Source organism: Mesoplodon mirus (genome assembly GCF_964341445.2).
Source record: "Mesoplodon mirus genome assembly, chromosome: 3".
Lineage (NCBI taxonomy): Eukaryota > Metazoa > Chordata > Mammalia > Artiodactyla > Ziphiidae > Mesoplodon > Mesoplodon mirus.
The window spans coordinates 120,115,947-120,136,686 of record NC_138978.1 but is presented as its reverse complement, the minus strand read 5'-3'; the positions used below and the strand labels follow the sequence as shown (position 1 = coordinate 120,136,686).

Below are 20,740 nucleotides of genomic sequence, written 5' to 3'. Positions count from 1 at the left end.
AGACCAAAAAAAAGGAAATGAGAGACAACAAACAGACAATTCCGTATATTGGAGTTATACAGAAATGAAAACAACTGCTTAGTATTTCAAGAAGATAAAAGCGAGGCTTGGAAATTTCAGCAGAGACCTGAAACAACAGAAACAGACATAGCACAATTGGAAAAGGACCAAATAGAAATTTTAGCTAGAAAAATAACTGAAATTAAGCTCTCAATAGGTGGGTTTAACAGCAGATTAGACATAGCTAAGGAGAGAATTGGTCAATTATAGAAACAGAATGAACCTTGGAAAAATAAGAGGATGGAAAATACAGAAGAGACAGTAAGTTGGGCTAAATTATGCTTAATTGAAGTCCAAGGAGAAGAGAGAAAGGGGAAAAAGCAATCTGAAGAAATAGGGTCAGAATTATCTATAACTGATGAAAACCATCAAGTCACAGGTTCAGGAAGCCCAATGAATTAAACTTTCTTTTTCACTCTGCAAAAAGGCAAAAGCAAAAAGAAAATATTTTAAAGCACCTAAGGAATAAAGATGGTTTATCCTCAAAGGAGCAACAGACTACTACTTACATCTCAACAGCAAAACTGGAAGACAGAGGAGGGAATGCTATCTTCCCTATGCTTAAAGAAGGTAGCTGCCCAGTGAAAATATCTTTCAAAAATGAAAGTAAAATAAAGATATTTTCAGACAAAAACAGTCCACCACCAGCAGTCTCACATTAAGGGAAATTCCAAAGGTTAATTAAACTTCAGTCATAATAAAAAGGAAAAAATAAAAGGAAGAACAATGAACGTGGTAAATATGTATGTAAGTCTAAATAAACATTGACTGTAAAACAAAAATGATAATGTCTCATGGTGTTAAAATGTATAGACAAGGAATTAAAGTGCGCAACACACCAGCACAGGAGTCAGAAAGGCAGTGGTAGGGACTTCCCTGGTGGCGCAGTGGTTGGGAATCCGCCTGCCAATGCAGGGGACATGGGTTAGAGCCCTGGTCTGGGAAGATCCCACATGCCACGGAGCGGCTGGGCCCGTGCGCCACAACTACTGAGCCTGTGCTCTAGAGCCCGCAAGCCACAACTGCTGGGGCCCACGTGCCTAGAGCCCATGCTCTGCAGCGAGAAGCCACCGCAGTGAGAAGTCCGTGCACCAAAATGAAGAGTAGCCCCTGCTCACTGCAACTACAGAAAGCCCACACACAGCCAAAAATATAAATAAATAAATAAATTTAAAAAAATAAAAAAAATAAAAATAAAAATAAAAATAAAAAAAAAAGAAAGGCAGTGGTAAATGGAGTTGGAGTATACTAAGGTCTTTGCATTGTGCTGGTAGAAAGTCAAGTGTCAGTTAATGTTAGGCGTTGGTAAGGCAAGGATGAATGTTTTGCTAAACCACTAATCAGAAAAACAATGTATAACTACCAAACTAATAAGGGAAAATAAGATAAAAATTACCTTTCAAAAACAAGGGGGGCTTCCCTGGTGGCGCAGTGGTTGAGAGTCCGCCTGCCGATGCAGGGGACACGGGTTCATGCCCCGGTCTGGGAAGATCCCACATGCAGTGGAGCGCCTGGGCCCGTGAGCCATGGCCGCTGAGCCTGCGCGTCTGGAGCCTGTGCTCCGCAACGGGAGAGGCCACGACAGTGAGAGGCCCGCGTACCGCAAAAAAAAAAAAAAAAGACAAGGGGAAAAAAACCCCAAACATGTCAAGAAGTACAAGAGATTTTCTAGGATGGTGAGACTATTCTGTATGATCCTGTAATGTTGGATACCCAACAATATGCATTTGCCAAAACCCATAGAACTTTACTACACAAAGAGTAAACATTAATATATGCAAACTAAAAAAAACCATATAGGACTTCCCCGGTGGTCCAGGGGTTAAGACTCCGAGCTTCCACTGCAGGGGGCTTGGGTTCAATCTCTGGTCGGGGATGTTCCACATGCCACATGGTGAGGCCAAAAAAAAAAGGGAAGTCAGGAGATCCCAGGATGAAATGAAGAATGTAACCAGAGAATCTAACTATACTACAAGTGCATGGAATAACTTCACTGAAGGATGGGTGGTAAGTTATTACCTAAGTAACTTGGAAATTAGTGGAATCTATAAGACTAAAGGCAAAAGAAACTATACATAAGCAGGGTACTCTGGTTGATGCAGTTGATCAGATATCTAGTTGATACATGTCCCGTGGTTAACAATTCTGATACCACTGTACATGTATACTAGAATTGAACAATTAAGTAAATGGTGGATGGTGGGAGCCAGGTTTCTCACTATGAGTTTATAGATAAGCAAGGTGATAAGGCTAGAATTATTTATGCAGTAATAGATTAGAGGTGGAGACATCAGTATGAACTCATGTTTAGCTTAATACAGATACAGATATTTACAAATGGAAATATTTACAGATATTAGTGAGTTAGTATACACACATATTTTCTTGTTCTGTTAGCTGAGAGGGCCTAGGAGTAATGACACTTGGTGGCAACAAGCACACCTAGTACCCGGATCTTGGTTTCTAATACCATTTTCAGTAAAAGGAGCCAGGGGTCCTCGGAGAAATGGCTGATTCCAGGACTGGGGCAGGAAATAGACAAAATGTGTCTGGTGGATCTTGCAGTGCCAGAAAGTAAGTGATTTAAAAATTAAAAAACAGCAACCTACAATGATGAGGGCATGTCAGAGGGACATAAGAGCCAACTGAAAGAGCTCCCAATGGCCAAAGCTAGAACAATTTGAGCAAAAAAATAAATAAGTATAAAATAAATGCCCTTGAATCTGTACTGATACAAATAAATAATTGAATACATAAATGAGTGAGAAGAGACAAATCTGTGCAGAAAAATTACAAACAACTTATGTAAATGTTCTGCCCTCAAGGAGGGGACTGTAACACCCACTCCTCAAGTGTGGGCTGCACATGCCTTCCTTCCAGAGGACCGTGTAGAAAGGGGTGGGGTGGGGAGTGACTTTAGGGGGACACTACCTCAGCTAGGTGATCATGGTCAATGATAAATCATGCTGATATGTACTCTTGATGTGATGAAAACTACATTTTACCTCTGTTCTCTTCCTCCCCAAAACTCATAACCTCACTCTAATCATGAGAAAAACACCAAACAAATTCCAATTGGGGGACATTCTACAAAACACCTCCCCAGTTCTCAAAACTGTCAAGGTCATCAAAAACAAGGAAAGGCTGAAAAAGTGTTACAGCCAAGAGGAGCCTTAGGAGAAATGACAACTGAATGTAATGTAGCATCCTGGATGGTATCATGGAACAGTAAAAGGATATTAAGTAAAACTGAAATAAATATGAATAAAGTATAAACTAGTTATCAGTAGTGGTTCATTAATTGTAATAAATGTACTATACTAATGTAAGATGTTAATGATTGGGGAAACTGGATATGGGTATATAGGAACTCTTTTACTATCTTCACAATTTTTCTATAAATCTAAAATTGTTCAAAATAAAAAAGTTTAAGACAAAACGAGAGAAAATAAAATATACAGAGCAAATAGAAAGTACACATAATATGGCAGATTTAAACCTTAATATATAAGTAATTTTACTGAATGTAAATGGATTAAATGCTTCAATTAAAAGTCAAAGATTGGGCTTCCCTGGTGGCTCAGTGGTTAAGAATCCGCCTGCCAATGCAGGGCACACGGGTTCGAGCCCTGGTCCCGGAAGATCCCACATGCCGCGGAGCAACTAAGCCCATGTGCCACAACTACTGAGCCTGCACTCTAGAGTTCGCGTGCCACAACTACTGAGCCTGCGTGCCACAAGTACTGAAGCCTGCGCGCCTAGAGCCTGTGCTCCGCAACAAGAGAAGCCACCGCAGTGAGAAGCCCACACACCACAATGAAGAGTATCCCCCACTCACCGCAACTAGAGAAAGCCCACGCGCAGCAACCAGACCCAACACAGCCAAAAATAAAAATTAAAAAATAAATTTAAAAAAAGAGATAAAGGGTTAATTCATAACGATAAAAGGTAAAACTCACCAGAAAAATATAATAATCCTAAATATTTATGCATCTAATAACATGGCCTCAATATATAAAAAGAAAAAAATTGAGAGCACTTTGAAGAGAATTAGAAAAACCCTCAATTGTAGATTTGAATATACCTCTCTCTGTAATTGATAGAATAGGCAGGGAAAAAATATCGATGTTAATTCATTCTAAGATACAGATTTTTTCACATTTTAACAACTCTGAAAGGAAGTTTTGTTTTGTTTTTTAATCTGTTGGTTTCCTGGTATTGAGTCATAGTTTAATTGGCAGCATGTTAAAACTTTCTGATAGTAAGTAAAGTAACAGTGTGTTATAGGTTGGATTGTGTCCCTCAAAAATTCATATGTTAAAATCCTAACCCTCAGTACCTTAGAATGTAACCTTATTTGGAAAGAGGGTCATTGCAGATGAAATTAATTAAGATGAGGTTATACTGGAGTAGGGTGGGCCCCTAACCCAATTAGACTTGTCCCTTTTAAAAAAAGGGGACTTTTGGACAGAGACAGGCAAACAGGAAGAACATCGTTTGAAGATGAAGGCAGGGTGATGTTTGTAGAAGCAAAGGAACACCAAAAATTACCAGCAAACCACCAGATGCTACGGAAAAAGCATGGAACATATTCTTCCTCCAGCACTCGGAAGGCACCAACCCTAGCAACACCTTGGTCTCATACTTCTAACCTCCAGGACTGTGAGACAATAAATTCCTATTGTGTAAGCCACCTGGTTTGTGGTACTTTTTAAAGGCAACCCTAGCAAAAAAATATTGGGTGCATCTTAGTTTCAGTGAAAAACAATACATATAATGCTGCATCCAATAAAGTATAGAATATATATATATATTTTTGAAGCATACATGGAACATCTACAAACATTAAATATATGCTGGAAAAAGAAAGAGCAATTTTCAATGAATTTTAAAGAACAGAAATAATACAAAAATATGACCTCTAATCATAATGCAGTTTTCTAGAACCCAAGATTTTTGGAAATAAGGATATATACTAATAAGTAAACCATGGGTCAAAAAAGAAATAACAATGTAAATTAAAAAATAAAAACTAAATAATAAAAAATTACCTGTAAAAACTGATGGGAGGCAGTTAAACCAGTATGTGGAGAAAATTTTGTAGCCTTAAATGCATATATTGGAAAAGAAGAAAGTTTGAAAAGTAATGGGTTAAGCAACCAGCTCAGAAAGTTAAAAAAAGAATAGCAAAATAAACCCAAAGAATGTAGAAGGATGGAAAAATAAAGAGAAGAGCAAAAATTAATGAAATAGGTGGTCCAGTGGGTAAGACTCCATGCTCCCAATGCACTGGGCTCAGGATCGATCCCTGGTCGGAGAACTAGATACCTTGTGCATGCCGTAACTAAGAGTCCAAATGCTGCAACTAAAGATCCCGTGTGCCACAACTAAAACCCGGTACAGACAAAATAAATAAATAATAAATATTAAAAAGAAATCTCACCATTAACTCATGAGGTTGTATACTATTATTAAAAAATTGTGCTTCCCTAGTGGCTCAGTGGTTGAGAGTCCGCCTGCCACTGCAGGGGACACGGGTTCGTGTCCCAGTCTAGGAAGATCCCACATGCTGCGGAGCGGCTGGGCCCGTGAGCCATGGCCACTAAGCCTGCGCGTCCGGAGCCTGTGCTCTGCAACGGGAGAGGCCACAACAGTGAGAGGCCCGCATACAGCCAAAAAAAAAAAATTAATGAAATAAAAACCACAACAAATCATATATCTGATGAGGGATATAGAATATATAGAAATATATATAGAATATATAGAAAACTCCTAAAACTCAACAACAATGAAACATACAACCCAATTCAAAAATGGGCAAAGGACACGAGCCACAACTACTGAGCCTGTGAGCCTGGAGCCCGTGCTCTGCAACAAGGGAGGCCACCGCAATGAGAAGCCCGTGCACCTCAACAAAGAGTAGCCCCCGCTCACGGCAACTGGAGAAAGCCAGCACACAGCAATGAAGACCCAATGCAGCCAAAAATAAATAAATAAAATAAATTAGTTCAAAAAAAAAAAAAATGGGCAAAGGACTTGAATTGACATTTCTCAAAAGAGGATAATACAGATGGCTAATAAGCACATGATAAGATGACTAATTATTAGGGAAATGCAGAGTAAAACTACAGTGAGATACCACCTCACACCCATTAGGATGGCTCTATAAAACAAAAACAAAAACAAAAAAAACAGAAAACAACAAGTGTTGGCAAAGATGTGGAGAAATTGGAACTCTGTGCACTGTTGGTGGGAATTTGAACTGGTACAGCTGCTATGGAAAAGAGTATGGTGGTGGTTTCTCAAAAAATTAAAAACAGAATTATCACTATGATCCGGAAATTCTACTTGTGGGTATATACCCAAAAGAATTGAAAGCAGGGTTGTAAAGAGATGCTTGTACACCTATGTTCATAGCAGCATTATTCACAATAGCTAAAACGTGGAAGCAACCCAAGTGTCCACTGATGGATGAATGGATATGCAAAATGTTGTATATACATACGATGGAATATTATTCAGCCTTAAAAAGGAAGGAAATTCTGTAATATGCTACAGCATGGATGAAACTTGAGGATATTATGCTGTGAAGTAAACCAGTCACAAGAAAAGACAAATATTGTATGATTGTATGAGGTACTTAAGAGTAGTCAAACTCATAAAGACCTAAAGTATAATGGTGGTTGCCAGGGGCTGGAGGGAGAGGAAAATGGAGAGCTATTATTTAATGAGTATAGAGTTTCAGTTTTACAAGATGAAAAGAGTTCTGGAAATGGGGGTAGTGATGTTTGTACAATAATGCGAATGTATTCAATACTGCTAACTGTGTACTTAAAAATGGTTAAGGTGGGCTTCCCTGGTGGCACAGTGGTTGAGAGTCTGCCTGCTGATGCAGAGGACACAGGTTCGTACCCCGGTCTGGGAAGATCCCACATGCCGCGGAGCGGCTGGGCCCGTGAGCCATGGCCGCTGAGCCTGCGCATCCGGAGACTGAGCAGTGAGAGGCCCGCGTACCGCAAAAAAAAAAAAAAGTCTTAAAGGGCATTTTGGCAAAAATTGCATATGGATTCTATCTGAAAATAGTATTTTATCAGTGTCAAACTTCCTGGGTGTAACAATGTTATTGGGGTTACGGAAGAGAATGTTCCTGTTCTTGGGAGATACATGCTGACACACACAGGGATGGAGTATCATGATGTGCAACTGACTCTTGAATGGTTCCAAAAAATGTATAAGTGAATGTGTAGTGTGTGTGTGTGTCTGTGTACACACATATATTAGTTTATATAGAGAGAGACAAAGTAAATGAACAAAAAGTTAGCAGCTGGTAAATCTAAGTGAAAGGCATACAGGTGTTAATTGAGCCAACCTTTCAAGTTTCTATAGGTTTCAAGTTTTTCAGAATAAAAACTTGCGCGTGGGGGCATGCTAGACAATGTTCTTGGCTCTGTAACCTGGCCTTCTTTTCCCACCTCTCCTCCATTTCCAGCCAAACCTAACTATTGCGTGGTCAGCTGCACTGCTTTTCTTTTCCCACCATCACTCAGTTCTGTCCAATAACTATCTATAGGGTAGCCACTCAACAAACTCAAGGTGTGTCCCTGCCCTCTAGATGCTCACCATCCAGTGAGGGAACAGACTTGGTGAGAACTCATCTTATGAAAGCATGGTGGGTGCAGTAGTTGAGTGGGAGCAGAGAACAGGAGCTCGCCAACACTGCCAGTCATGCCCTGGTGTCTGGAAGAATGAATGGGTGGGCACAGTTTATTATCTGAAAGAAAATAGACCCATTAGTAGTTGGTCATTAACACACATAGACTCCTGGCCTGAGAGGTGGGACATGTATGGATTCACTTTTCCCCCAATGTTGCCTTCTGGAGTCAGCCTGGAGCAGATACTTGGAAGTCCATTTTTTCCTTTCTTTATTTACTTTCAGTCCTTCCACTGAGGCCCTACGTCTTTTTTTTTTTAAGTGACATTTTATTTTATTTTTAAGTTTTTTTTTAAATTAATTAATGAATTTATTTTGGCTGCATTGGGTCTTCGTTGCTGTGCACAGGCTTTCTCTAGTTGCGGCGAGTGGGGGCTATTCTTCCTTGAGGTGCGCGGGCTTCTCATTGCGGTGGCTTCTCTTGCTGCGGAGCACGGGCTCTAGGTGTGCAGCTTCAGTAGTTGTGGCTCATGGGCTCAGTAGTTGTGGCGCATAGGCTTAGTTGCTCCACGGCATGTGGGATCTTCCCAGACCAGGGATTGAACCTGTGTCCGCTGCATTGGCAGGTGAATTCTTCTTCTTTTTTTTTTTTTTGCGGTACGCGGGCCTCTCACTGTTCTGGCCTCTTCCGTTGCAGAGCACAGGCTCCGGACACGCAGGCTCTGCGGCCATGGCTCACGGGCCCAGCCGCTCCACGGCATGTGGGATCCTCCCAGACCAGGGCACGAACCCGTGTCCCCTGCATCAGCAGGCGGACTCTCAACCACTGTGCCACCAGGGAAGCCCGGCAGGTGAATTCTTAACCACTGCTCCACCAGGGAAGTCCCAGGCCCTACTTCTTTCCGTTGCTTCTTTCTGTGGTAACGTGTGGGGATTGCTATTTCTGACTGCTTCCTGGGGGCCTCACAGTGAATCAAGCCATGTCTTCTTCAGAGTGTGGCATCTGCAAACCAACCAACCATCCAACAAGCCACTCTCTTGCTCATAGAGACCATCTCTCAGAGCACAGGGATGATGTGCTCTTATGCTAAAATAGCTCCTCATTCCTAGAGATGAGGGTGCGGTTGGGGGGAAAAAAAGGCGAAGGGGCTAAGGGAGACACAGGAGTCCTTCATACCACAGTCTCCTATTGGCTCTCTTTAGCCCTCCAAAGGAAGTGCAGCTTCCTTCCCCCTTAATGAGTTGGAAGACTGGGAGTAAGGGGGAGGACAGGAAGGGGAGCACTCTGTGCTTTGTACACCCAGAAGCACCTACCACAGGGAAGGTGTCTCCCCTGGGTTCAGGCACTCAGTGGAATCAGTCAAGATCTGGGCATTTCCTGGGGACTCACTGGGAGCTGTCCAATATGCTGTACCTCAGACAGTGAGTTCTCCCAGTGATGGGGAGAAGTGTTGTTTCAGAAGAAAAGCAGAGAAAAGGTTTACTGGGTATCAAAACCCTGGCCTTTTGGAATTCAAAGCCAAAGGCCAGAGAGGTGTCAGGATATAAAAGAGCTGTGCTGTCCAATCCACTAACCATGTGCGGCTATTCAAACTTAAAATGAAATTAGTTAAAATGAAATAAAGCTAAAAATTTTAGTTCTTCAGTCTGACCAGTCACATTTCAAGTGCTCAATAGCCACATGTGGCTGGTGGCTAACATATTGGACAATGGAGCTATTATAGAACATTTCCATTTTCACTGAAAGTTCTATGGGACAGTGCCTCATTAGAAAGAAAGGCATGGCATTCTGTCTGTTTTGAGAGACAGGCAGAGATTTTGTCTGTTTTGTCCACTGCTCTTGCCCTACGGCCCAGAACATTGCTTGGCACTTTGGAGAATGATCAGTAAATTTTTGTTGAAGGAATACTAGAGACATTAGAGCCGGTTTTCCATCACTTCTATCCCCTCACCCAACTGATTTCATCTAGATAGAGTTCAACCAAACTGGGGAGAAAGAAAAGAAAGAGGAGAGAACAGGAGAGAGGGGATCTTAGTTATCTGTGGATAAATCCCTCAGAAGAGCTCTGAGGCTCCGCTAGCTCCGACTTGACATAGTTTGGGATTTGGAGGGGATGGCAAAGGAAAAACCCAAATGGGTTGGTGAATCCAAGAGCAAGAGGAGTCTTGTGCCTGCTCCCAAAAATGCACATTGTGCCCAGGTAGGGGGTTTGGGACACTTTTCAGGATTTCTGCTCATCCCAGGTCCCAGGCTGGTTTGTGGAATTGAGGAGTGACTGAATAGCAAGGAAGAGGTGAAGGGCCTGTGAGAGCTCAACCGAGTTCCCTATGGCTCCAGAGAGGCACGGAAAGTAGAGGGAAAGAAAGAGGGAGAGAGAGGAGCACTGTGCCTGGGAAGGCCTGGGATAAGGCTGAGGGGGGTGCACCTGCACTCTGTGTGAACTCACAGCCCAAGAGCAGACAGGATCCAGATGTCTCAGTGGCCACCAGAGAGGAAAAGTATTGATGACCAAGCACCGGAAGTCCCTGATCCCCTCCCCACCCCATGCTTGTGGCACATCGGGAGCCCTCTAGAAACCTAGAGGCACCATTGGAGGAAAATGGCTGGGTAGTCCCTACATTAACAGGGATTTAAGTCCTTACTACCTGATGGAAAAGGGGCTGGAAGCAGAAATTGGGTTTGATTGTAGAAAAATAAGGAAGTTAACATTTCTTGGACATCTAAGTTTGCATCCTGACATTTATACTCACTATTTCAGTATTGTTTGATTTTTTTTTTAAGTATTTATTTATTTATTTATTTATTTATTTATTTTGGTACGCGGGCCTCTCACTGTTGTGGCCTCTCCCATTGCGGAGCACAGGCTCCGGACACGCAGGTTCAGCGGCCATGGCTCACGGGCCCAGCCGCTCCGTGGCATGTGGGGTTTTCCCAGACCGGGGCACGAACCCGTGTCCCCTGCATCGGCAGGCGGACTCTCAACCACCGCGCCACCAGGGAAGCCCAAGCATGTATTATTTATATAAATTAAAAATGATTTTTTGTATGATTCCACTTACATGGGGTATATAGAGTAGTCAAATTCACAGAGACAGAAAGTAGAATGGTAATTGCCAGGGGCTGGGGACAGGAGGAAGGGGAGTTAGTGTTTAATGGGTATGCAGTTTCAGTTTGGGAAGATGAAAAAGTTCTGGTGATGGACGGTAGTGATGGCTGCACAACAATGTGAATGTACATTTTACATCAATTTTTTTTTTTTTTTTTTTTTTTTTTTTTGCGGTACGCGGGCCTCTCACTGTTGTGGCCTCTCCCGTTGGGGAGCACAGGCTCCGGACACGCAGGCTCAGCGGCCATGGCTCACGGGCCCAGCCACTCCGCGGCATGTGGGATCCTCCCAGATCGGGGCACAAACCCGTGTTCCCTGCACCGGCAGGCGGACTCTCAACCACTGCGCCACCAGGGAAGCCCTGAATGTACATTTTAAATGGTTAAAATAGTAAATTTCATGTTATGTATATTTACCACAATAAAAAAATGAATGTAAAAGAGAACAAATTATTGTTGCAAAGTTACTGTAACAGCTTTGATTCTGGATGTTACCTGAAAACTGGCATGGCTCATATTCACTCCTTTACCACTTCTAGCTAACGGAGGCCCATCTGAGGCCCCTAGATTTGTCAGCAAGGCCCTATTTCTGGGTGCTTACCTTTCTGGCAAGAAAGCAGCTTGCCACTTCCTTCTCAGCTTGGTCACACAATCTGTTGGTGGCCCTCTTGTTGCAGATCCCAAAAGAGAGGTCAGTGGGCAGCTTGGGCTCTGTCCTAAACACCAGGAAATAGGACCTAAAACCAGTGACACAATCCTGGGGGCACAGTAAGCAGCCTAGCTCTGCATGCCTCTGTTCCTGGCACACAGTTCTCTGCACATCTAACAAAGTTCTACTCAATCTCTTGGTTTGGGGTCCTCTTGAGGATGGCAGAAAGAAGTTGTATTCTTTTGGAAGTCTTTCAACAGAAACATTTCCCTTAGCAATTGACTCTCTCTCTCTCTCTCCTTGGCAGTGGAAGCGTGGAGTCCTAACCACTGGACCACCAGGGAATTCCCAGCAGTTGACTCTCAAAATCTCTCCTCTAGTCAGAATAGATTCCACTAGGGAGATTGTAAACGGAGATGATGAAAATTCCTCCAATCAGCAGGTGTTTCTTGAGCACCTCTGTGTGTTCAGCATTGCTGCAGGACCTTTGGATAAGTATATACTAGAGAAATAGCATCTAATCATGAAAGTAGAGTTTCCAGATCAGAAACAATCAGAAAAAAAAATTACTAATCTGTGGTGCTGTAAAAGAGCAATGCAGTCTGGCAAAGCCAAGAAAGGCTTCCCAGCGGGGATGAGACTAGAGCGGGGCCCTGAAGGAGGGCTTGGATTTGGATAGGAAAGAGGCAACAGGGCATTTGAAGGAAGCCACACACAAAGGAAGTAGGAGCAGACTGAAGGTTGTGTGTAGAGAATTTGTTATTATTCATTCCTGGAGTATGTCCTGTGTGCTCAGGCATGACACTAAGCAATGGAAAACAGACCACCTGTCCTCAAAGAGCTCTAGCCAGGGAGGTGGTGAATGGGGGGAGATACTAAAACAAATACAGGTGATGTGTATTAGTCCACAAGAATGTTAAGCCCCCAGAAAGTAGAAACCTTATCTGTCCTGTTCATCACTGTGTCCTCAGTACCTAGAACAGTACTAGGCACAAATTAGGTGCCCAAAAAGTGCATACTGAATGAAGGAATGCCACAATGCAGAGATAGGATAATAGCAATATTGATAGTTACCATTTATTGAGCACACAAATGTGCCAGACAATATGCTAAGAGTTTTATATACATTATCCTATTTGATCATCCAGCATTTTGAGAATACTATAATTATCTCATTTCACAGATTTGGGAACCAAAGCTTATAGAAGTAACACTTGGACTTCCCTCGTGGTCCAGTGGTTAAGACTCCGCACTTCCAATGCAGGGGGCCCGGGTTCCATCCCTGTCAGGGAACTAGATCCCTCAGGCCGAAATGAAGATCCCGCCTGCTGCATCTAAGACCCAGCGCAGTCAAATAAATAAATAAATATATGTGTGTGTGTGTGTGTGTGTGTGTGTGTGTGTGTGTGTGTATATTTTTTTTTTTTTTTTTAAAGAAGTAACACTTGCCTTAAGGTTACCTAAACAGCAAGTGACCGAAGGGAGATTTGAATTCATGACTGCCTAACTTCACAGTCCATCCTCTGAACATAGAGTCTACTGTTCAAAATGCTGTTTAGGGAAGTTTTTCTGGTAGCTGATTGAAATGCGCCGGGAAAGGCCCAAGAAAGCGAGACCACAGCAATGAAAAACAGCAACCGCAATGTGTATGAACTAAAGCGGGTACAGTGGGAATGGAGAAGAAAGGATCTACTTTTGCGGGGCCTTAAAGGGCTTCTAAAGAAAGTTCTGGGCTTGGTGACTTATTGGATATAGGGGATGACTAAATTTCTCGCCTGGGAATACGAAGAATAGCCTCGAGAGAAATAGCTTTTCTCTAATTCCTAGTTCGACAGTACACTTTACATAGATGACCCTAATCTCTAGGTCTGCCAGTTCCGCAAAGCACTTAATCAGGGGCTGGTCATCTACAGTAACGGCAAGCCAGCTTGAAAAGTCACTCTAGACTGCAGAATAATAGAAGCGTGAAAGAAAGAACAGGAAAGAAAGAAAGAAGAGCGTGGAGAATACACACACACGCCTGTTCCTGGAGCTGTCGCATCCCGGAGGCGGGCGGGTACTACAAAGGGAAAGGTGGGGCTTGTCTATGAACTACAACTCCCAGAAGGCATCGGGAAGAGCACCAAAGTTCCCGGCCAGAGCTTACTTCCGGTCTTTCGGGTGCTGACGCTCCCTTCCGGTTTTGGCGCCCCCCCACCCCCCACGAAAGGCTTTGAGGGTGCGCACGGTGAGTCCGGAGGCACTGGGTGTGCCAGCGGGAGCCGGGGAGTTTCACGTCCGCACAACACTCAGCGGCTGAGTGTTAGCTCGGGGAGGGCGGGGAGGAGAGAGGGCATGTCGGCGGGAGGACGTGTAGTCTTGGCAAGAGAAGGGGAGGGGGCAGAGCGGACTGAGCTCTCGGAGGGCCCCAGAAAGGGATGTGGAGGGCGAGGACGAATGGGATCCCGGGGGAAGGATGGAGGGTGGGATACAGGGGCGTGGGGGAGGACCTGCGAGCGCGGCGTGGGATCACAGGGAAGCTGGTGGAGAAGGGGGAGCAGCGGGAAGGCAGCAGCCGTGGGGGACTCCTGCGTGAAGGAAAGCTAGAGGCTGTTGCAGGTCCGAGATCGGCCGAAATCCTGCGGCCCAAGGAGTCTGGTCACATGCAGTCCTCTCAGAAGATCGCACCAATTGGGGAGCACCCAGGGCGCTGATGGCTTAGAGACTGCTCTGTAGAAGGGGCTGCTGCTTTGATAAGCTCAAAAGAGTTTTGATACACTTTGTAAGAAAGCGCTGTCAGGAAGCTCTTGCTGGTTTTACAGGCTTGGGTTGACTGCTCACTTTGCTTTTTTCTCCAAAGATGAGGCTGCTGGCATTCCTGGTGTTGGCTCTATTTGCTGTCACTCAAGCAGAGGAAGGAGCCAGGCTTTTGGCCTCCAAATCACTGCTGAATAGGTATGCTGTGGAGGGGCGAGACCTGACCTTACAGTACAACATCTACAATGTTGGCTCAAGGTAAGGAGGCCCTGGAGCTATAGGTTGGGCCCTTTTCAGGCTTCTTAGATTTCCCAGCTGGGAACAGGGACCAGCAGTGATTTATCTTTGGGAGATTTCCAGCAACAGATACCATGAGTGAATGAATATACTGCTGGATCTACTTCTGGAAGAGGAGGAAATTCTTACCTAAGCTACAGGGAACCATCTTCCACCTTTTGAGCTGGAAGAGTTTCAGAGTGGGGAAGAAGCAAGAATTGTGATGAAACAGGGAGGGGAAGATGAGAAGGCAGAAAATGTATGATCCTTCGTTACCTCAGGGGTTTAGTTTCAGCTTCCTTTCTTTCATTAGCATTTTTTTGGTCTTTTTTTTTAACTCTATTCCCTTTAATGTTCTTTTCCACATGCATCTGGCTCCTTTTCCCCTCCTTATACACACACACACACACGTGAGAAGAAATTGGGGCAAAAATGGATTTAGGCCCATTTTTTCCTAGATATTTGAGTATTTTGGTGCCCAGAATCCAGGCCTTGGCTGGGATTCTTCAGTGCAACAAACCCAAATAACTGTGACTCATATCTGTCTTTTGTAGTTCTGATTTTTTAGGACAGGCAGGCAGATTTGATTGCTGATTCCTTTACTTTTATATCCATTACTAACCTTTCTTTGTTTCCTCCCTTTTCTAGTGCTGCATTAGATGTGGAATTATCTGATGATTCCTTCCCTCCAGAAGACTTTGGCATTGTCTCTGGAATGCTCAACGTCAAATGGGACCGAATTGCTCCGTATCCTCTTGACACTGGGTGGTGAAGGCTGGTGGTGGTGGGTGGGAATGTTGAAGCAAATCAGCAGGGTCATTCTTGTCACCGCTCTGGATAAGATGGGGCAAGAGAGACTGGTGAGTATTGTGTGAGCATGATTTAGGGTGAGCCTGAGGAAGGAGGTTCCTGAAGTTCAGGTCATAAAGTTCTAAAACATTCTGTATCGGGAGACTGTAGACAGATGTTTGTGGCTGGGTGAGGATGTATAAGGTGCTTTTAAAAGAAATTCAGGGGCTTCCCTGGTGGCGCAGTGGTTGAGAGTCCGCCTGCCAATGCAGGCGACACGGATTCGTGCCCCGGTCTGAGAAGATCCCACATGCCGCGGAGCAGCTGGGCCCATGAGCCATGGCCGCTGAGCCTGCGTGTCCGGAGCCTGTGCTCTGCAACGGGAGAGGCCACAACAGTAAGAGGCCCGTGTACCGCAAAAAAAAAAAAAAAGAAAAAGAAAGAAAGAAATAGAAAAAGAAATTCAGTGGGGGGCTTCCCTGGTGGCACAGTGGTTAAGAATCCGCCTGCCAATGCAAGAGACACAGGTTCGAGCCCTGGTCTGGGAAGATCCCACATGCCATGGAGCAACTAAGCCCGTGCACCACAACTACTGAGCTTGCACTCTAGAGCCCGCAAGCCACAGCTACTGAAGCCCGCACGCCTAGAGCCTGTGCTCCGCAACAAGAGAAGCCACCACAGTGAGAAGCCCGTGCAACGCAAGGAAGAGTAGCCCCGCTCACCGCGACTAGAGAAAGCTGCGCACAGCACCAAAGACCCAACACAGCCAAAAATAAATAAATAAATTTATTTATTTAAAAAAAAAATTCAGTGGGATGCTAGTGTGGAGGACCTGGGTGACTTTTTTTTTTGGCTGCATCGGGTCTTTGTTGCGGCACAAGGGATCTTTGTTGTGGTACGTGGGCTTCTCTCTAGTTGTGGCGTGTGGGTTTTCTCTTCTCTAGCTGTAGCGCACAGGCTCCAGGGAGCTTGGGCTCTGTAGTTAGTGGCGCATGGGCTCTAGTTGAGGCGCACGAGTTCAGTAGTTGTGGCACGTGGGATTTTAGTTCCCTGACCAGGGATCGAACTCGTGTCCCCTGCATCATAAGGTGGATTCTTTACCACTGGACCACCAGGGAAATCCCCTGGGTGACCTTTTAAAGACTCTTCTTCAATAAATCCCTTATTCGGATCTACTGGTTATTTCCTGAGTGTTTTGAATTAGATTATTTTTTCCCCTGTGATTTAAAATATATTTAGATTTTCTGGCAAGGGTAAGTGTTCTCTTTGGGTTTTGGGGGGGTTTTGTTTTATATTTTCAAGAACTTCCTGCAGTTTTAGGCAGCGAAAGATTTTCTGTGACCTTAAGTGACTGATTTTTCATCCATGACCTATATTGCTTTAAAAGTTTAATTTAAACACCTCAATACTGAGTATGTCATAGACCCCTTAAGACTTGGCTAGAAAGACATCATATTATACCACACACTTCAGGCTTAGAAAAAAGCCCGTGTTTATTATTTTCGTAGTATATTGCAGATGTGAAATCATTACATGTGTTGGCAACTCTTTTTGTGAATGGTGCGTTTCGTCCCTAAGTTGAAAGTTTGTTACAACTGGAGCTTCATCTTTTTCCCTCCTTAACTTTTGGGTCAGTGCTAGCAACGTCTCCCACACCGTGGTCCTGCGCCCTCTCAAGGCTGGTTATTTCAACTTCACCTCAGCAACTATTACTTATCTGGCCCAGGAGGATGGGCCTGTTGTGGTGAGTTACCCAAACCCTTAGTTGGATGGGGCTCAGCTCTGCCTTCCTTTGAAAACTTTTGCAGAAAATCTCCAGAGCAGGTGCTAAATTCTGTGGAAGATAAGAAGGACCAAAAAAAAAAAAAAAAAAAAAAAAGAAGGACCAAAAACTTGAGATATCATCATAGGAAGGAAGTATGTTTCAAATAGGAAGGAAGTATGTTTCAAATTATAAAGTCTCAGAATCAAGCAGTTGAAATGAATGGGAGAGGAGTACTGTAGCATTCCCTTCTGCTTCACCTTTAATCTGTACAGTGTCATGTGCTGCCCAGTTTATTGCCATCATTGTCCTTCCCATCTGTCTTCTGTGCTGCCATCAGATGATTCCTGGTCTCCGCTGTGTCTGTGTCTTTCCCTTGCTTAGAATGCCCCTGCTTCTTGCAGCAAGGCTGAGTTTCCTGCCTCTTTTCGCCATACCCTCCACCATTCTCACTGTGTTCTGCCTCTCCCTTCCTCTCTCTACCCTCTTAAGACCCTCCGTCCTAATTAGACCAAGCTCCTTCCTGTGGCACCTCCCCCACTCTCAGTGCTCGTTCTTTCCACTTTGCCTTTGGTCTCTGCTTGAAGTACTCTCTGTACTCTCTCTCCTCCACTTCATTATCCAAAGCCTCCTCAAGACCTAGCTCTGAGCTGCGTCTCCTTGAGTATGTCTTCTGCTTTTACAATTCATATCGCTCTTTCCTACTCATTCTTTCACTAAACAGTCACTGACTGCATCTAAACTTCTATAGCTCTTATAGTCTATGCCACTTGAACATTTAATTATTGACCATCTTTATTCGTTCTCTTTCCTGTATCTAGGTCTTTCCCTCACTCCCATCTCCCAGTTTAATTATAAACTCCTTGAAGCAAGGGACTTTGTCTTAGATTTCTTTCTGTTTCCCATATAGAATGGAAACCCAGCGATAACCAGTCTCTTAACTGATTGATGTAAAGGTCAGCAGACATTTATTGAGCCCCTGCAAGGTGCTAGACGCTAGGAAATACCAAGCAGATTAAGACACTGTCCTAGCCCTCAAAAAGCTTGGGTCATGAATTTATAAATACAGGTGGGCTTTAGGCTACTTAGTGAGTGCACAGTAAGGAAGGGACTTAACAGAGTCAACCATAGAGCTAAAAGAAATCCAAGAGTCTTAAACATTCAGTGCACTCTCTGAGTTATCTTCTTTTTTTTTTTTTTTGAGTTATCTTTTTTTTATAAACCATGTGGAACCATATTCTTGTAATCCTGGTTATGTTTTCATACCTTCTATCATGTGTGCTTTTAGAACCACCTCTAAGACTCTGGTTCCACCTGGTCCTTGATGGGTTAAAAGACACAAAATTAAAGGCTCAGCAGCCACTCTAGAACAAAGTTGTTTGCAATGCACTTCAAACTCTTGGCCTGCTCTCCAAGACAAAGGAATGTGGGACAGACTCAGCCCCTCCACTAGTAATGTACATTTGGGTAGGGCTTTATACTCTCCAGAATCCTTCTCATTAGTTCACTTGAGCCTCATGTCAACTTGTGAGGTACAGAAGAGTGTTTCCACTTGAGGAATGGGGAAATGATTGCCAAGGGCGGAGGGGCCAGTGGTGGTGAGCAACCCAGAGTCTGAGGCTAAGATAGAAGGATTTGGGTTTAATTTCAGCTGCATACCTGTCCTACCTTTTTTTAGTAAATGTTCATCATGTGTCTCCTGGCTCCTAATTTACTCATCTTTACAACACACTAAGAATCATCCAACTCTCTCTAGTTCAAAAACTTTTCCTCATCTTGTTGCTTTCTTGGGCCTTTGGGAACTAATCTATTGCTTAGAACTGGGTTGGTTGGAACTGCCCTTTCCCAGATGAGAAAGAGCTGGAGACTTGCCTTAATGCCCTTCTTTTCTGCTTTTCAGATTGGCTTTACCAGTGCACCTGGACAGGGAGGAATCCTGGCTCAGAGGGAGTTTGATAGGAGATTCTCCCCCCATTTTGTAAGCTTTACAGTCTTCTTGTCATTCCCCTGGGAGTAGAACATGCTTTTGGTTCTGGGACCTTTTGGCTTCCTTAGAAGATATGTTTAGTTGGTTGGTTCTTGTCATATCTGTGTTTTGATGTCTGATACACACAGCCATCAAATATCCTGATTTAACCATGGTTAGAGACTTTTTGCAATGAGATCACAATTGCCAGAACCAAAAAAAGCTGCCCTTTTTCTCTGCTCAGCCTTGAGTAGAGCTCCATCTTGGAGTCCTGGGTCTAATTTGAGGATTAAGAAAGTATATCTGCTTAGATTAAAAGAGTCGCAGAGCATTGGGAAGGTTAAATGGGAACTTCGTTGTAGTCTAGTCTAGGGGAGAATTCTTTGAAGATTTGCCTAAAGTACTGAATGAGGAGATTCATTTATTCATTCATTCAGGGAATAATTATGAGGTTCCTAATTACATGCTCAGTTCTGTGCTTTGCTTTGAGAAAGCAATGCAAGACACAGTCCCTTCTGTTAAAGATCTTATGGGCTCACAGAGGCTTCAGCACAAGTCAGTGGGGGAAGAGTGCTGTGATAGAGATCATACACAAGGCTCTGGAGGAGATGCAACAGGAACACCTCACCTGGTCTTTGAGAGTCGGGGAGGATTTTCTGGAGGAGGGAGGTTTAACTTATTAAAGAGGAGGTAAGGAAGGGGAGGCACCCTAGGAAGAGGGAGTAGCTCAGAAGTGAGAAAAAAGCATGGTGCAATCCAGGAATGGCAGGTAGTTTAGTGAGGCCAGAGAGCAGAATGTGAGACAGAGGAATGGAAGAGAGAGCTGGAGGTGGGGGCAGGGGTTAGGTCGCAGGAGGCTTGACTGTTAGGGCATCTCCTGGGCATCTCCCTCCTCAAAGATTGTTTGGAAGAGAGAAGCTTCTCTTCCAGATTGGGTTGGGTCAGGTGGGACCTTTGGTTTCATAGCTCAAAAGATATAGATTGGTCTTTAGCGAGCCATTCTGTGTCCAGAGTAGCCAGAGAGGAACCTTCCTGCGAAGGTTCTGCTTAAAATTTGGGCTGGACTGCTCCCTTTCTCATTGGACCCCTTCCTTCCTGGTCCCCTCCTGTGCCCTAATCCAGACTTCTAAGCAAGGCCTTTGTCTTCCACAGCTGGACTGGGCAGCCTTCGGGGTCATGACTCTCCCTTCCATCGGCATCCCCCTGCTGTTGTGGTACTCCAGCAAGAGGAAATATGACACCCCCAAAACCAAGAAGAACTGAGTGGGGCTTCCACAGTCCTCCCTTCCCAAGAAATCCAGGTGCTTTCCAGACTCCAAAGGGTATCTCAAATGGCAATCTCTTCTCCCTCAGCCCTTGGCCACCTTCTCCTTGATCCTGCCCTGCTCTCAACCAGAGCGAAGGACCAGACCTTGGAGTCTGTGAGAGCCTCCTTGGTTCCATCGTGAAGCCATACAAACAGGAAAGCCTTTTACAACCGCCTTGAGCCTAGGGGCCCTGTGGTGCACCACCAAGGTGCCGCTGGGTACGTTGCTGGCGATGTGAACTCTCTCAGGGGTCCAGGAGGGGGCACTTCAGAGACTGCCTGACACCACCCCGTCCCCCCCCCGCCCCGCTCCCCTCTCAGAAGAGGGTGGACGATAAGATGAAAGCTATGGGACTCTTGGAGGCTACCCAGTCTCTGTGCTGGCTTAGGGAAGCTCTTACCAAATGGGGTTTTCTAATAAAAACAAATGCCACCCTGA

The 20,740-nt window shown here is 44.3% G+C and overlaps 1 protein-coding gene across 2 annotated transcripts; it reads left to right on the top strand.

The window, feature by feature from the left end:
• Positions 1-13,621: 13,621 nt before the first annotated feature.
• On the top strand, positions 13,622-20,740 carry SSR2 (signal sequence receptor subunit 2). 2 transcript variants are annotated; one of them, XM_082615963.1, is made up of 6 exons: positions 13,622-13,693; positions 14,306-14,460; positions 15,127-15,225; positions 16,903-17,011; positions 18,930-19,007; positions 20,148-20,740. In XM_082615963.1, the coding sequence occupies exons 2-6, from the start codon at positions 14,306-14,308 to the stop codon at positions 20,256-20,258; spliced, it is 552 nt and encodes a 183-aa protein (XP_082472089.1). In that variant the 5' UTR covers positions 13,622-13,693; the 3' UTR covers positions 20,259-20,740. The 2 variants fall into 2 exon arrangements, with proteins under 2 accessions (XP_082472089.1, XP_082472090.1); XM_082615964.1 differs by lacking the exon at positions 13,622-13,693 and adding an exon at positions 13,698-13,767.

Excerpts from the sequence above, each read along its gene's own strand:
- SSR2 (XM_082615963.1), top strand. The coding sequence starts at position 14,306 with ATGAGGCTGCTGGCATTCCTGGTGTTGGCTCTATTTGCTGTCACTCAA. Across the intron at positions 17,012-18,929 it reads AGGAGGATGGGCCTGTTGTG|ATTGGCTTTACCAGTGCACC; the intron begins GTGAGTTACCCA and ends TCTGCTTTTCAG. Across the intron at positions 19,008-20,147 it reads GGAGATTCTCCCCCCATTTT|CTGGACTGGGCAGCCTTCGG; the intron begins GTAAGCTTTACA and ends TGTCTTCCACAG.